This window comes from Piliocolobus tephrosceles, chromosome 14 (genome assembly GCF_002776525.5).
Source record: "Piliocolobus tephrosceles isolate RC106 chromosome 14, ASM277652v3, whole genome shotgun sequence".
NCBI lineage: Eukaryota > Metazoa > Chordata > Mammalia > Primates > Cercopithecidae > Piliocolobus > Piliocolobus tephrosceles.
This window is the reverse complement of record NC_045447.1, coordinates 44,463,440-44,478,306: the sequence shown is the minus strand read 5'-3', so window position 1 is coordinate 44,478,306 and position 14,867 is coordinate 44,463,440. Positions and strand designations below refer to the sequence as shown.

The window sequence follows — 14,867 nt, the reverse complement described above, 5'->3', positions numbered from 1 at the left end:
GGCTTGGAGGGAGAGTCAGTACTGCTCAGATCCTGCCGCTCTGTAAATGCTCCACTAGGTAGGAATGGTACTCACCACTGCTGGGCAGGGGGGATGTGACAGAGCAAGGAACATGCCATTTATGGCCAGTTGAGACTGCTGAACTGGGAACCAGGAGGCTGGGCCTGTGCCTGCCCTCTCTGAGCTCAGTGGCCTCCTTCTTGCCTCCCAGCAAACTTGGGCGGACACCCAGACCCTCCTGCCTCCCAGAACAAGCTGGATGGAGGACTTCCCTGGATGGCAAAATCTGCCTGTGGTGCCTCCCTGAGCTTCTCAAGCTCACTGAGCTCAGGATGACTCATCTGACAGAGCCTGACTCGGCCCTGGAGGGCTCTGCAGGCTGCAGGACAGGGAATCACAGACTCTCAGACGACAATGTCTCCTGAGCCATGGAGTCCATTGCAGTAATATCAATGGCAAACGTGTGACAGGAGCTGGTGTTGCTGATTTATGCATCTCAACTCCTTTAGTCCTCAGAACACCCTATTAAGGAAGGAACTGTTAGCAGCCATTTTACAGAAGAGGAAACAGAGGACAGAGAGGTTAAGTAACTTGTGCACAATCTCACAGCAAGTGACTTGTCTGGGTCCAAAGCCCGTGTTGTTCATCTCTGTTCCACACAGTCTCTGAGAGGAGACTGAAACCCGGAGAGGGAAATTCACTGAGCCAGGGAGCAGGAGGGTTTCTTTCCTCTAGACTCAGGGCTCCTCCCTCAACCAGATCCATCCTGACAGCTCCTCTGTCTCCACCCGGCCTCCCTGCCAGGCCTCCTCAGAGTTAACAGCAGCCTGGCTTCACCCTTGGCCAGCAGTTGCAAGTCCAAACAGGCTTCGCCCACATTCCCTGGCTGCTCTCCAGCCCGCAGCGGAGACAACAAAGTTCAGTGACTGAGAGGGCTGAGTGGAGGCTGCTGAAGGGGAGAAAGGAGCGAGGAGCTGCTGGGGAGAGAAGGACTGTCTGGCTCCCAGATGCTGGACCTCCTGGGGAGCACGGCCCTCGTGGGATGGATCACAGGCGCTGCTGTGGCGGTTCTGCTGCTACTGCTGCTGCTGGCCATTTGCCTTTTCCATGGACGTCAGGACTGTGACGTGGAGAGGAACCGTATAGCTGCAGGGGGAAACCGAGTCCGCCGGGCCCAGCCTTGGCCCTTCCGGCGGCGGGGCCACCTGGGAATCTTCCATCATCACCATCATCCTGGCCACGTATCTCACGTGCCGAATGTGGGCCTCCACCACCACCACCCCCGCCACACCCCTCACCACCTCCACCACCACCACCACCACCACCACCACCACCCCCACCGCCACCACCCCCGCCATGCTCGCTGAGGCTGCTGCCGCCGGTGCCTGTGGACAGCAGCTGCCCCTGCCCTGCCATCTGTTCCCAGGACAAGTGGACCCCATGTTTCCATGTGGAAGGATGCATCTCTGGGGTGAATGAGGGGAACAATGGCCTGGGGCTTGCTCTGGCTGCATTTGCATGCTATGCCCCAGTGTACTATGGCCGCAGAGAACGGAAGAACACTGGGGCCTGAAGTGCTGAAGGGTTTGGGGAGTGGAGAGTAAGGGTGCTCTTTTGGGGTTGGACAGCCCACCTTGTGACTGTAACTACCAGTGAGCCCCAGAAGTGACAAGGGTGTCTTGGCAGAGCCAGCACACAAGTGGATGTGAAGTGCCCGTCTTGACCTCCTCATCAGGCCGCTGAAAGGCCTCTGGCGGGCAGGGCACTGGGAGAGGCCCTGAGAATGTCCTTTTGGTTTGGAGAAGGCAGTACGAGGCTGCACAGTCAATTCATCGGTGCCTTAGTCCAAGAAAATAAAAACCACTAAGAAGCTTTTGTGAAGAGGCTCTTGATTGCAGCATAGCGGGAGGGAGGGAGCTGCCTGGCCTGCGTCCTCATTGCCCTGGGACCTCCCTCTCTGATGGGAAGTGTGTGCCTGGAGCTGGCGGCTTCTGTCTGGGTCTTAGGGGCTGGTTGTGGAGTGGGAAGAATTGGGTGGGCTCTTTCTGAGCTCTGAGGGAGGATTCAGGGTTTGCACAAAACCCTGCCCACAGCAGGTCCTGTGTGCACCAGCAGGGCTCTGGCCTTCCGTGGGACAGTCCAGGGCCTTGGGGAGAGGAAGGTTGGAGTCACTGCGAGGCTCGCTTCCCAGGGCTCTGCCCCTGTACTCTTTTCAGCCCATGTCCAGGGCAGACTGAGCTCTGAAACTCGAGGAAGCCCCATCCACTGGCTGCCTTGAATCCACTTTCCTTGGTAACTGGGTCAGGGTTTCTTCTCCAAGGCTTGTGTCCTCAGCCATCCTGCCCCAGTTGGTGCCTGTGTGTGGTGGGAGGGCTGGGAGGCAGCGAGTGGAGTTCTTTAAAGTGGAGTCTGTGGTGCTGGGGTGCAGGGTGTTGGATGGCCTTGGGAGAATGCTGGGGTCTCACTGTCCTCTTCTCTCCCATGGGTTGGATAACAGAGATGCCCCCTTGCCAAAGCCTGGAGGCTCATTGGAATATGCTCTGTGAACAGCTGGTGGGATCCACAGCGAGGGAGGAAGTCTGGCTCTGAGGCCTTCAGCCTGTGCCTGTGAGATGACGTGGGAAGTGGGGGGAGACGAGGACTGGGGGCCAGGAGAGGCAGTGGGGAGGGGCTGGAGAGCAGGCCAGAGAGTCAGGGGCCTGGTGACTCATGGGAACAGAATGTCCTCTTTCCTTTCTATTTCCCAGTGGATTCTCTGTGAGGGCTGGAGGAGGAGGGTGTGAGAGAGAGAAGGAGGCAAATTCACACCGATTTCCTCCACCTTAGGTTTCTGGGTTGGGAAAGTGGACCCTAGGCTGCCGTGCAGTGTTGATTTTCTCTGCAGTGTCCTTCAAATCCACCCCCGTCTCCATTCCCATGCCCTGACTAGCCCAGCCCCCTCCATCCCCCTCCTGGATTCCTGCCATGACTCCTCCGGCTGTTCCCTGCAGCCCTGCCCCTTTCCCAAGTATCTCCAGGCTGATTTCACAGATGAGTCAAAGACGGGGAGGAGGTTCCCTGAAAGCCGGAAACGGGAAAGAAAGCCTATGCAGGTCAGGAGATAACCCGCTGAGCAATCGGCCTTTATTCCAGTTTAAAAATGAGGAACCACTCAGACAATCCGCAAATCCGCAGGCAGCCTACAGCTGCGTGCACACAGGAAGAACAGGCAATGAGAAATCAAAGGAACAAATGTTCAAGCTTGAGGCATAGTCCCTTGGTGCCCTCTATCACCCCAGTTAAGGAGGTGATGTTGGTAACTCAACCTGAAACCACAGGCCCCACAGATCAGCCCATCGTTTCCTTCCTTCTGGCCATCCCAGTTAATACAAATAATCTAAGGAATTGGCTTCCTGTCGCGGCCTACAGCCTGCTCCATGTGGAGGAGGAGCCCAGGGCCCAGCTGGTCTCATCATCTCAGAAAAGGGACAGATTGAGGATACGACAGGCCATTGCTTGCTCTGAAAAGTTGCTCTCCCATTCTGTGCAAAGTGCCAGTTTCCTAATACTGGTTCTAAAGCAAGTTCCCTTGGGCCTTGGAGAAACTGAAAAGGACCCAGGCTGTGTGAACTTGGGCCAGCCCTCTGTCCTTTCTGGCACTTTGCACCCAGGTCAGTAAAATCACAGAATCACATGGTCGCTTTGTGGTCCCACGGTAACTGGAAAGTGTACTGAGCTAGGAGTGGAGGGAGGGCGGTCCCTCCTGGGCCATTGCTCGCTTCTGTTAACATGGCTAATTCTGAATGGGCTACAGGCAGGTCATTTAACCTCTATGACCACAGGATCTTTATCTATGAAATGGAGGCTGTTTTGCTCTCACTATGCAGGGGTGCTGGGGAGGTTATATGAGATCGTGTCTGGTGAGGTCCCATGCCTGGAGTTATTGTTCTCATGACTCTGTTTCCCAGAATTATGGACAAAGTGGGGCTAATAGTCCAGTCTCCTTTCTGGAAGTGGTGGGGGTCTCAGGAGGTGTTGGGTGTGAAAGGGCTCTGACCTGGCAGACTAACTCAGTTGCCTGGGCCTAGCTTATTCCCCTGACCTCCTGGCAGGGAGCAGGGTGGAAACGGCCTGGGGTGCGCATGGTGGGGCAGGATAACTGCTGAGCGGGGGTTGGACAGCTGCAGTGTGGATCCTAGGCCCTCGCTCACAATTGGAGGAAAGAATTCAGGAAGTGCTCACAGTTGCTCAGACATCTTGGAGCCAAGTTCCAAGTAGGACGGAGGCTGCAGCACCCAGGGAGGAACGCCAAGGTCCCTGGGACAGCCACCAGTCCGGGAGGCCGCAGCACCAGGTACAGCCAGGGCTGGCCCTTGGGAAGCCCAGGGTAAGTCTTCATAGTATAAGAGTGTGAGCAACGGGCTGAGCAGGCAGCAAAGAGGGTGGGTGAGGCCAGCACCTAAGAAGGCTCTTCCGGGACCTCTGGGTAAACAGCCCTACAGTCATGGACAGGGCAGGGATTCCCGGGGAAGAACACGATACTCTATCTAAACTGCATTATCCCAGCGCCATGCAGAAAAGGAGGCCAAATGCAACCTGCCTCTGCCTCCAGCCCCCGCTGAAGGCCCTGGCACCTGGGGTGACCCGTGAGTGTCCCCTGCCTTGCCCAGAGCTGGCGCATGCCTTCCTCCCTCCTCATGTCCCTGCCCTCACGGGCTGGGGAGGCAGCAGATAGGCCAACTGAAGGACTGGCCCAAGGTCCCTCCTGGGGAGGAGCTGGGATACTCCTGCATCCACAGTAGGGGGAGTATTTTGTCTTTGGTCTTAGTGTAACTTGCTCTTGAAATCCGTAGGCGTCACGGGAGGGCCAGGGCTGGCTAGGCTGTCTCTGTGCGACGTCTTCTGACCCCTCCTCTCCACCTCCTCCGTGTGCAGGGAGTCTGTGCTCACGTCTTCCAGGACAATGCTTCTTCTAGAAGCTGACATGGAGCTGACCACAGCTCTTGGAGGCCTGGCCTGAGGCTTAGAAAATAGACAGAGATCATCTGAGATTTGAGCAGTGGGGCCACGTGGCAGCGCCTGATGGCCTGGAGCAGGAGCAACCCAGGGACTCGGAGCAGCATCTTAGGAGACAGAGGGAGAGCCGCCGGAGAAGCACGGGGCACCTGCGATCGCCAAGAGCCTCCTGTTCTGGATGGGAGCGAAGGCTCTGAGAGGACCTAAGGTTGCTCAGCGGGCCATGGAAACGGCAGTGATTGGGGTGGTGGTGGTGCTGTTCGTGGTGACTGTGGCCATAACCTGCGTCCTCTGCTGCTTCAGCTGTGATTCGAGGGCCCAGGATCCTCAGGGGGGCCCTGGCCGCAGCTTCACGGTGGCCACGTTTCGCCAGGAGGCTTCTCTCTTCACAGGGCCTGGTCGCCATGCCCAGCCAGTGCCGAGTGCCCGGGACTTCTGGACCTTCATGTGAGGCCTGAGTCCCCAGGATTTGCTGTGCCGATGAGTCAGACTCACCCGCCCCTCAGCAGGCCTTCCCGGACCTTCCCCTCCTCCCAGGGCCTTCTCCCTGTCCTTCCCCTCCTGTACTGTGAACTTCCTGTCTCCTCCCATTCCAGCCTTCTGTGCCCTCCAGGCTTGGGGATCCTTGTTACTGGGACCCCTGACAGCCCAGCCAGGGTTGACCCACAGGATGGGGCTTAGGAGGGGTCTGAGGAGTGAGTGAACAGACACGGCGCCGGACTGCACAGTTGGCTGGCTTTGCTGATCTACACCAACCACTGAAATATCACTGGGATGTATTGTAAACGGTGTGCCTATGACTCCCACCTGAGCATGCAGCACCCTCGAGTGGCCATTTTTAGAAACCGCTGCTTACTTGCTCTCCTAATTGATTACTTTTGCACATTGCACAGAACCCAACCTCGAGGCCTGCTCCCTGCCAGTTGCCTGAAATCAGCCCTAAAATTCTGAAACCAAAAAGGTGCTTCCTGGGAACAAGTGATTTACTTTAGATTTGAAAATGTATATCCTTTTATGGGCCTTTCCAAATCTGATTTGAAAAACCACAAAAGGAAACAGAAGAGAAAATAAGAGCCACAGAAAGTACAATATGTTTTATTGACAGGAAAGCCAGAAATAAGATTTTTTAAACATACTTTTAATGAGACTTTATTGCTATATTCCAACAGGTCACTTCTATTCTTAGAGAATGTGAATGACTTGTGTCAATTCAGAGTGACAGAAAAATTGGGAACCGAAAGATAATTCCAGACAAGTTAAAATGTTATGCTACATTCAGAGCTCTTGTTTTCATCACAAATAAGGAGATATTCAGTTTTTATTAACAGAAAACCCATTCTCCCGTGGCCATGGAATAAATGCTGTGCTATATTTAAGGAATTTGGTTGGAAGGGTGCAAAATTGTGAGCCTCCTGGCTCTTATGTCTGTATCCAGCCGTGAATAGATGGCTCTCCCAGGACCTGTTTGTTGAGGAGGGCAGGACTGAGCTTTAGGGGGGCTCTGGCCTCTAAGCGTGTCCAGACAGGCTGCCCTTGCCGTGTGGCTGCTACGGGAAGGGCTCTCAGAGAGAGTGGCTTGGAGCTGGAGAGGTATGGGGGCAGGGGGCGGGAAGGGGCGGGGAGCCAGTGAAGCTGACAGAGAAGGAAGTGGAGGAGCATGGTGGGCGGGGCTCAGCCCAGGTCCAGGAGGTCCTGGGACCGTGTCCTGGACACTCCTGACGCCAGCCCCCCACACAGGGCCTTCAGAGATGCACAGAGAAGGGAACTGGCATGTGTGGGGAGGCCCTGGAGATGGAGGGAAGAGAAATTTTGAGGGCTGTGTTCTCTAAAAGCAACAGTGAGACAAAGTTTGGGTGCAAGATATTTATCAGGGATTAACACCTTTAAGGGGAAGAAGGAAGAAGCAAGATTGGGTAGAGGAAGAAGTCAAACCGTGATGCAGGTCCTTAATATCTCCACAGCTTTGCTCCATCTCTGAGTCCTTGTCCCCTCCCCCAGGGTCTAACCTCAGCCAGGGCAGCTCTCTGCAGCCGAGGCAAGCCTTGAAGTCCTTCCTTTCTAATTTATTATTATTATTTCTTTTATTTTATTTTAGGAGATGGGATGTCACTCACTCTGCCACCTGGGCCAGAGTGCAGTGGTGTGATCATAGCTCACTGCAGCCTCGAATTCCAGGCTCAATCAATCCTCCCACATCAGCCTCCTGAGTAGTTGGGACTATAGGTGCATGCCACCTTGCCTAGCTAATTAAAAAATCCTTTTCTTGTAGAGACAGGATTTCACTATGTTTCTGAACCTGGTCTCGAACTGTCCTGGCCTCAAGTGATCCTCCCACCTTGGCCTCCCAAAATGTTGGGGTTACAGGTGTGAGCCATTGCATTTGCCCGAAGTCCTTCCTTGAAAGGGGACCTGGGCAGCACATCTCCATAGCAACTCAGTGGGGTCCTGTTCTTGGAAGAACCTGGACTGGTCAGAGGTGGGTGAGTGTGTCCAGACACAAAGAAAAACCTGGACACAGGAGATTCATGATGGGAGAGACGGCTGTGCAAGATCTGGAAGGGAGAAGAGTGGGCCTCAGTCTCCCCCTCTTCTCCGCCAGAGTCAGCTCTGCTCCAGCTCAGGCACCCTTCACCAGGAGCCAGGCCCAGGGCTCTGCTCTTGTACTGTGTGGTCACAGTGCTCACTATGTCGGTCCGGGAGGGTCTGCAGGCTGGAATCACAGAGCCGTGGAAACAAAGTGCTGATGAAGTGCGCATGGGGAGGGAGCCTGGCTTCCCTCTGCGGGAGACAGGCCGTCTGCCAAGCCCAGCATGCTCTTCATTTGTTCACTTGCCCATCTGCCCGCCCATGCACCCACCCATCCGTCTCCTCCTGGAGTAGGTGCCGCCTCACTTACCCACGCATTCTTTCACGTATTCATTCACTCCTCCATTCAGTAAACACTGCCTGGGCACTGACTGTGTATCCAGCCCGGCCAAGGGAACGTGGGGGTCAGCTGGACATTTGGACGCCGTGGACACCTAGATAAGCCTGCAGATAACACACTGTAGGTGCTCGGGGAAGAAAGCGGAGCTGGGAGGAGGAGGCCTTGTGAGCTGGACTTGGAGAAGAGAGGGGACTTCAGGAAGCAGAATTTGGGGGAGGTACTGCGGGCAGGGGGAACAGCATGAATGGGGGTTCTGAGCGCATATAGGGGAAGGAGGTCAGCAGCTCAGCTTGGCCAGGCACAAGGAGATGAGGCTGGACAAGAGCCCGCTCCTGGGGAAGCGCTTCTGGCCACATCTGGCCAGCATGTTTCCGGGCAGTGGATGACGCAGGCAGCAGAGAGGCAGCTTTGCTCGCCAGGCTGGCAGGCCCAGCCTCAGGAGGTACTTGCAGTGTGGCAACATGCTGTCGCTGCAGGGAGGGTGGCTCCTGTCTCAGGAGCTGGAGAGAAGGTCCTCGGAGGATGCTAGTGAGGCCAGCCCCACGTGGAGGTGGATCCAAGGGGTGGAAGAAGCCGTCCCAGGAGAGCAGGGGTTCGAAAAAAGACAGTTGCCAAGGCCAGCACCCTGGAATGGGCTGACAAAGAGAGGGGCCGAGGAAAAGCAGCAGGAGTTGAGACAGGAAGATGGGGAGAGCGGGGAGCAGAGAACTGGGGGTCTGGGGTTGCCAGATTCGGCAAATAAAAAGACAGGACATTCAGTTAAATTGGAATTTCAGACAGGTAATGGATTTGTTTTAGTATAAGTATGTCCCTTGCAACATTTGGGTCATAGTTACACTACAACATGGTTCATTGTCTATCTGAAATCCAAGGATAACTGGGCACCCCGCATTTTATCTGGCAACCCTATGGAGGGGGAGAGGGTTCGGAGAGGGCGGACCCACTGGGCGAGAGCACAGGGGGCTGGACAGGGGAGCCCAGATGAGGCTCCTGCGCTTTGCAGCGTGAGGGGTGACGGTGATGAGGACGCTTTGAGTGGAGGGAAGTGGGGAGCCCCCTACACACGTTCACACCAGATGTGCCTGTGGTATGTGTGTGTGGTGTGTGCATAAACTGTGTGTAGTGTGTGTAGTGTGAGTGCATGTTGTGGTGTGTGTGTGGTGTGTATGTGATGTGTGTGGTGTGTGTGTTTTGTATGTTAGTGTGTTTTGCGTGAGTGTATGTGGGGTGCATACGGTATAAGTGTGTATATGGTATATATGTGTAAGGTGTGTGTTGTGTGTGTAGTGTGTTTTGAGTGTGTATGATGTGTATGTGGTGTGTAAGCTGTAGATGTGTAGTGTGTGTGGTGTGTATTTTTGTATGCTGTGGTGTGTGTGTGAGCTGTATGTGTGTAGTGAGTGTGTATTTTTGTATGCTGTGGTGTGTCTGAGCTGTGTGTAATGAGTGTGTATTTTTGTATGCTGTGGTGTGTGTGTAAGCTGTATGTGTGTAGCGAGTGTGTGTATTTTTGTATGCTGTGGTGTGTGTGTAAGCTGTATGTGTGTAGTGAGTGTATGTGTATTTTTGTATGCTGTGGTGCGTGTTGGTCCCAGGTACTCCTGCCATTCTTCCCAGTGCAGCCTGCTGTGTAAGAAGTGGGAGGGGCCCAGCAACAGGGCAGCAGAAGCCTCTCTCTGTGACGGTGGCCTCTTCTACTGTCCCCAAGGGCAGGAGGTGGCCGTGCAGGGACAAAACTGAGGCTGGCGCCAACATGCAGCAAAGCCAGGAGTGCTTATCTGGCGGCAGTGAGGGAAGCGGCTGTGCAAGGTCACCCTGGAATCTGGGGCGGAGCCACACTTGCACTCAGGCCTCCGAGCTTCCAAACCAAGCGTTCTCTCCATTCATTCTACTTCTCTTGCTGGTTCCATTTACTGGACTGACTGACTGACTGACTTATTTATTTACTTACTTACTTACTTACTTAATTTATTTATTTATTTATTTATTTATTTATTTATTTATTTATTTATTTATCGAGATGGAGTCTGGCTCTGTCGCCCAGGCTGGAGTGCAGTGGCGCGATCTCAGCTCACTGCAAGCTCCGCCTCCCGGGTTCACGCCATTCTCCTGCCCCAGCCTCCGGAGTAGCTGGGACTACAGGCGCCCGCCACCTCGCCCTGCTAACTTTTTGTATTAGTAGAGACAGGGTTTCACCGTGTTAGCCAGGATGATCTCGATCTCCTGACCTCGTGATCCGCCTGCCTCGGCCTGCCAAAGTGCTGGGATTACAGGCGTGAACCACCGTGCCCGGCCCATTTACTGGACTTTTATGACACACCAGGCACATCGTGCTTCCTCTGTGTCCTCTCATGAGTGTTTACAGCAACTCCATCGCCTCCATTTTACAGATGAGGGAACCGAGCCCCCACGCTGTGAGCCACTTTGGGGGAATACCAAATCTGCAGAACAATGCTAAGCTGTCATTTTCCTCCCTAAGTGATATCTGCACGCAACCAATTCTCAGGAGCCCTGTTCATATCTTCAGGAGGAAGGGAGCCAGGGGATCTGATTTGTCCCAGGTTCACCTGAGCAAAAGCCTTGCTGGCACCTACCCATCTGCTTTTTTTGAGACAGAGTCTGGTTCTGTTGCCCCGGCTGTAGTGCAGTGGTACGATCTCAGCTCACTGCAACCTCTGCCTCCCGGGTTCCAGCAATTCTCGTGCCTCAGCCTCCTGAGTAGCTGGAATTAAAGGTGCACACAACTGCCCCTGGCTAATTTTGTATTTTTTTTTGCAGAGTCGGGGTTTCACCATGTTGGCCAGGCTGGTGTCAAACTCCTGGCTTCAAGTGATCCACTGGCCTTGGCCTCCCAAAATGCTGGGATTACAGGTGTAAGCCACCATGTCTGGCCCCGTCTGCATCTTTGACTTGAAGAAGAAGCAGGTCTTTGCCCTCTACAGTTCTAATGGACAGTCCAGGAAGCCTCCCCCATAGAGTAAACTTCTGTGGAGGACTGGAATTAAGGGTTAACAGACATCAGTCCTGACCCAGCCTGCTTAAGGCCTTCCTAAAGCTTTGCACCTGCAGAGATACAGGTCGTGCCTCTCTGAGCAATGGGTCTTGCTTCCCCTTCACCTCCTGGGGCTTCTGTCAGCTCTACATGGAGCAAAGGGCAGGGGGAACCCTGCTCAGTCCCATCCCAGCCCCACTGGGACGTGGAAAGGCTAATCCAAGCCCCACCTCTGCCACTCATTTGCTGGGCTTCAGTTTCCCTGGCTGTATGGAGAAGATGAGAATCCCATCCTGGCTTGTCTAGAGGATGTGTGAGAGTGAAGATCCTGGGAACACAGCTGTCAGGAGCGGTCAAGGGAAAGAGGTCCGCCGTGCCCCGCCCGCCCCCCTCCCCACCACCTCCAACCCTCGCCCTGCTATTTCTCTGCATTCCTGGACCTGAAACCCGGGTGGCGTTTCTTGCTGGGACAGGCTTTATTCCGGAATCTAGGAGGCCTTGAAATAACACGTTTTCCGGAAAAGTACCTTCCTTAAAGGAAACCAGTTGTTCCAGGCAGTAGAAAAGGGTCATTGTACCTTGCCAGGTCCCCATTCCCCTGAGGACATGACATTTGAAAAGGCAGACTCAGCTGAAGACAGAGACCTGCACCCCTTGTCCAGTGCCTCCAGCCAGCATATTCGTAATAGTGGAAAGTTAGAAATCACCTCGACACCAACAGGAGGGGGCTGGGCTGGCAAATCGCAGCCCAGCCACAGAATCAAACGCTAGGCAGGCGTAACAACGAGGTAAATTTAAACTCATTAACCTGAAAGGGCATTTATCATGTATTGGTAAATTAAAAGGAAGTTAGAGGACTATAAATGTGGCTGCACACTTAGATGCATAGAAGATGATGTGGAGGAGCTGTATGCCGAGGTGTTGATAGGCCATTGTCTCTAGGTGGGTGGGATTGTTTGTGCATTTTATTTTATTTTTTATTTTCTTACTTTTTTTTTTTTTTTTGGAGATAGTTTTGCTGTTTTTGCCCAGGCTGGAGTGCAGTGGCATGATCTCGGCTCGCTGCATCCTCTGCCTCCTGGGTTCAAGTGATTCTCCTGCCTCAGCCTCCCGAGTAGCTGGGATTACAGGCAGGCACCAACACACCTGGCTAGTTTTGTATTTTTAGTAGAGACGGAGTTTCACCATGTTGGCCAGGCTGGTCTCGAACTCCTGACCTCAGGTGATCTGCCCGCCTCAGCCTCCCAAAGTGCTGGGATCACAGGCATGAGCCACCTTGCCTATTTGTGCATTTTAAATGTTTTCCCTTTGTGTTTATCTGAATTTCTCATAATGAATGGTTTGCTCTTGAATAAGAAAGAGCAAGAACCGGCCAGGCGCGGTGGCTCAAGCCTGTAATCTTGGCACTTTGGGAGGCCGAGATGGGCGGATCACAAGGTCAGGAGATCGAGACCATCCTGGCTAACACGGTGAAACTCCGTCTCTACTAAAAAAAAAAAAAGCTAGCCGGGCGAGGTGGCAGGCGCCTGTAATCCCAGCTACTCGGGAGGCTGAGGCAGGAGAATGGGGTAAACCCGGGAGGCGGAGCTTGCAGTGAGCTGAGATCCGGCCACTGCACTCCAGCCTGGGCAACACAGCCAGACTCCATCTCAAAAAAAAAAAAAAAAAAAAAAGAAAGAAAGAACAAGAACCTAACAAAAGAACAAGAATGATTTTAAAAATTATAAAACAAACCAACTCCAATCTAAGATAGAGATACAAAAACACAGTCAGACACAGACACAAAAATGGGGGCAGATGAATTTCTCAGAACAGATACAACGATAAGGACATGCACACACACACACACACCCCTCTTCTGCTTAATTCACATGGCTGAGGTAGGCAAGGCTGGGGAGTTGCAGGGAATGGGGGTTTACCAAGTTTCCAGGAACACTGGACTCTGGGTGTTGGGGTGGCTGCTGGAGCTTCTGGGCAGGTTGGGTGGGCTGAGGAGAGTAGAGGGAGCGGCCTGGGGCTCACTAGCCTGAGTGAGAGGCCTGGCTGTACCCACACCCAGCCTGCACCTCCTGGAACAGGGTAGGGCTCCTAATCCCGGGTCCCCAGTTCAGGCAAGGCTGAGGAGCCTGCCAAGGCAACTCTTCCCCATCCCAGCAGTGGAGGGAGACAGCAGGGTCCATAGCTGGGGAGGGGCTTCCTGGCAACCACCTATGAATTCCAGGCTGAGGCCTTGTCAGCTGCTTATGGACCCCACTTAGGAAGCCAGGGCTGTGGTGGCTCATATAGGGTCCCTCTGTCCTTGTCCTCCTGAGATACAGGCACAGCCACAGCCCTGGTGTGGGGCCTGGCCCAAGGCAAGGGGTGGCTGCCTCCTATTTCAGGTGCCGGTCAACCAGCCCACCCCATGTCCTCCATCATCCCCACTGTCACTGTCCTCGCGCAGACCTCACCAAGTCATCTCCTCAGGGGCCTCCCTGGCCTCACCTCACCCCTGCCCACCCAGCTGCTAGCCGGCTCTTTCTTGGACACAGACCTAACTCCTTAGAGGTGGGCCTCTGTTCCCACCTTCAGAGTTCGCCATCTGTGGTAGGCATAATAATTGTCCCTCAAAGATGTCCATGTCCTAATCCCTAGAAGCTGAGAAAATGTGTTCACAAAGGGGAATTAAGATTGCAGATGAAATCACAATTACCAATCAGTTGACCTTAAACAAGATTATCCCAGATTATCTGGGCAAGCCCACTGCAGGAAGAAATGTCCCTTCACTGTGGAGGAGGGGGGCAGAGGAGTCAGGGCAGGTGATGCAAGAAAGACCTGAAGACAGAAGCAGGCCACCAGCCAAAGAATGTACGTCTCTAGAAACCAGAAAGGAAAAGACAAGGAAATGCAAATTTCTCCCCAGCTGCCTCCAGATGGGGACATAGCCCTGCCAACATCTTGATTCTAGCCTAGTGAGTCCTATTTTGGACTCTGATCTCCAGAACTAGAAGATAATGCATTTGTGTTGTTTTAAGCCACTATATTTATGCTAAGTTGTTATAGCAACAGAGTATTCTTAGCTCAACCATTAGTGCTCACAAAGACTTAGCCTTGAATTAGCTCCTCTAATTAAATCTATTCCTGGCCACCAAGAAACAAGAGAAAGGTGGCCTCTGAGGGGGTCAGGTCTTAGAGCTGAAGAAGGCTGTTGGGTCTGGAGTATGGGTGGGCTGACCACCTTAGAGATAGGGATGGGAGTCGGAAATTACACTTCTTTCTGAGTAGGATGAGAGTGATAACGTGGCAATTGTCAGGCCCTGTACCAGGTGTCGGGCAATGTGCAAACCCAGCCATCCTTATCCTTACCCTACACGAGCACCTGCGCAAGTGTGCAAGCGTGTATGTCCAAGGATGTTCTTATAGTATTGTTTCTATTAGCAAAACATTATAAAAATCCAAGTACCCATCAATTGGGACAGATATAAAGATCATGATACAGCCACAAAAAAATGGAATAATAGGCAGCCATTACAAAAATGTACTGACTTGGAAACTGCCTTCTATACATAGAGAAAAAAAGGCAAGTTACAGAATGGTCTCATAAAACAAAAACAAAAACAAACAAAAAAATACTTTTCCTCCTCAAGAAAACAAAAATAAGAACAACAACAACAAAAAAAACTCCTAAATTACACATATGCACATGTGTTTGTATGAACCTAGGAAAATGTCGGGAAGGATGTGATGGCCTCTAGGGGACAGGCTTGGAGGAAGGAGGAAGCTTACGTTTTACTTCACGTCCTTCTGTCCTGTTTGACCTTATTTGAACAAGCATGTGTTCCTTTTAATTACAATGTTAAAAGGAAAAATCCTTAGACTAATTAAGTTCAACAGTTTACTTGAGCAATTGAAATTATTCAGAACAAAGAGAAACAAAAAACAATTTAGGAATCAGGCAGCCCCCAGAACCAAAAC

General features: G+C 53.0%; 2 protein-coding genes across 3 annotated transcripts; both read left to right on the top strand.

The window, feature by feature from the left end:
* Positions 1 to 917: 917 nt before the first annotated feature.
* Positions 918 to 1,875, top strand: HRCT1 (histidine rich carboxyl terminus 1). Its single transcript, XM_023201526.1, has one exon. It carries the CDS (start codon positions 1,008 to 1,010, stop codon positions 1,365 to 1,367), a length of 360 nt encoding a protein of 119 aa, XP_023057294.1. The 5' UTR covers positions 918 to 1,007; the 3' UTR covers positions 1,368 to 1,875.
* A 2,371-nt stretch (positions 1,876 to 4,246) lies between these two features.
* On the top strand, positions 4,247 to 6,439 carry SPAAR (small regulatory polypeptide of amino acid response). Of its 2 annotated transcripts, none has more exons than XM_031933989.1 (2): positions 4,247 to 4,366; positions 4,915 to 5,829. In XM_031933989.1, exon 2 carries the CDS (start codon positions 5,174 to 5,176, stop codon positions 5,444 to 5,446), a length of 273 nt encoding a protein of 90 aa, XP_031789849.1. In that variant the 5' UTR covers positions 4,247 to 4,366; positions 4,915 to 5,173; the 3' UTR covers positions 5,447 to 5,829. The 2 variants fall into 2 exon arrangements, with proteins under 2 accessions (XP_031789849.1, XP_023057290.1); XM_023201522.2 differs by having other exon boundaries at positions 4,259 to 4,333; positions 4,915 to 6,439.
* Positions 6,440 to 14,867: the final 8,428 nt, after the last annotated feature.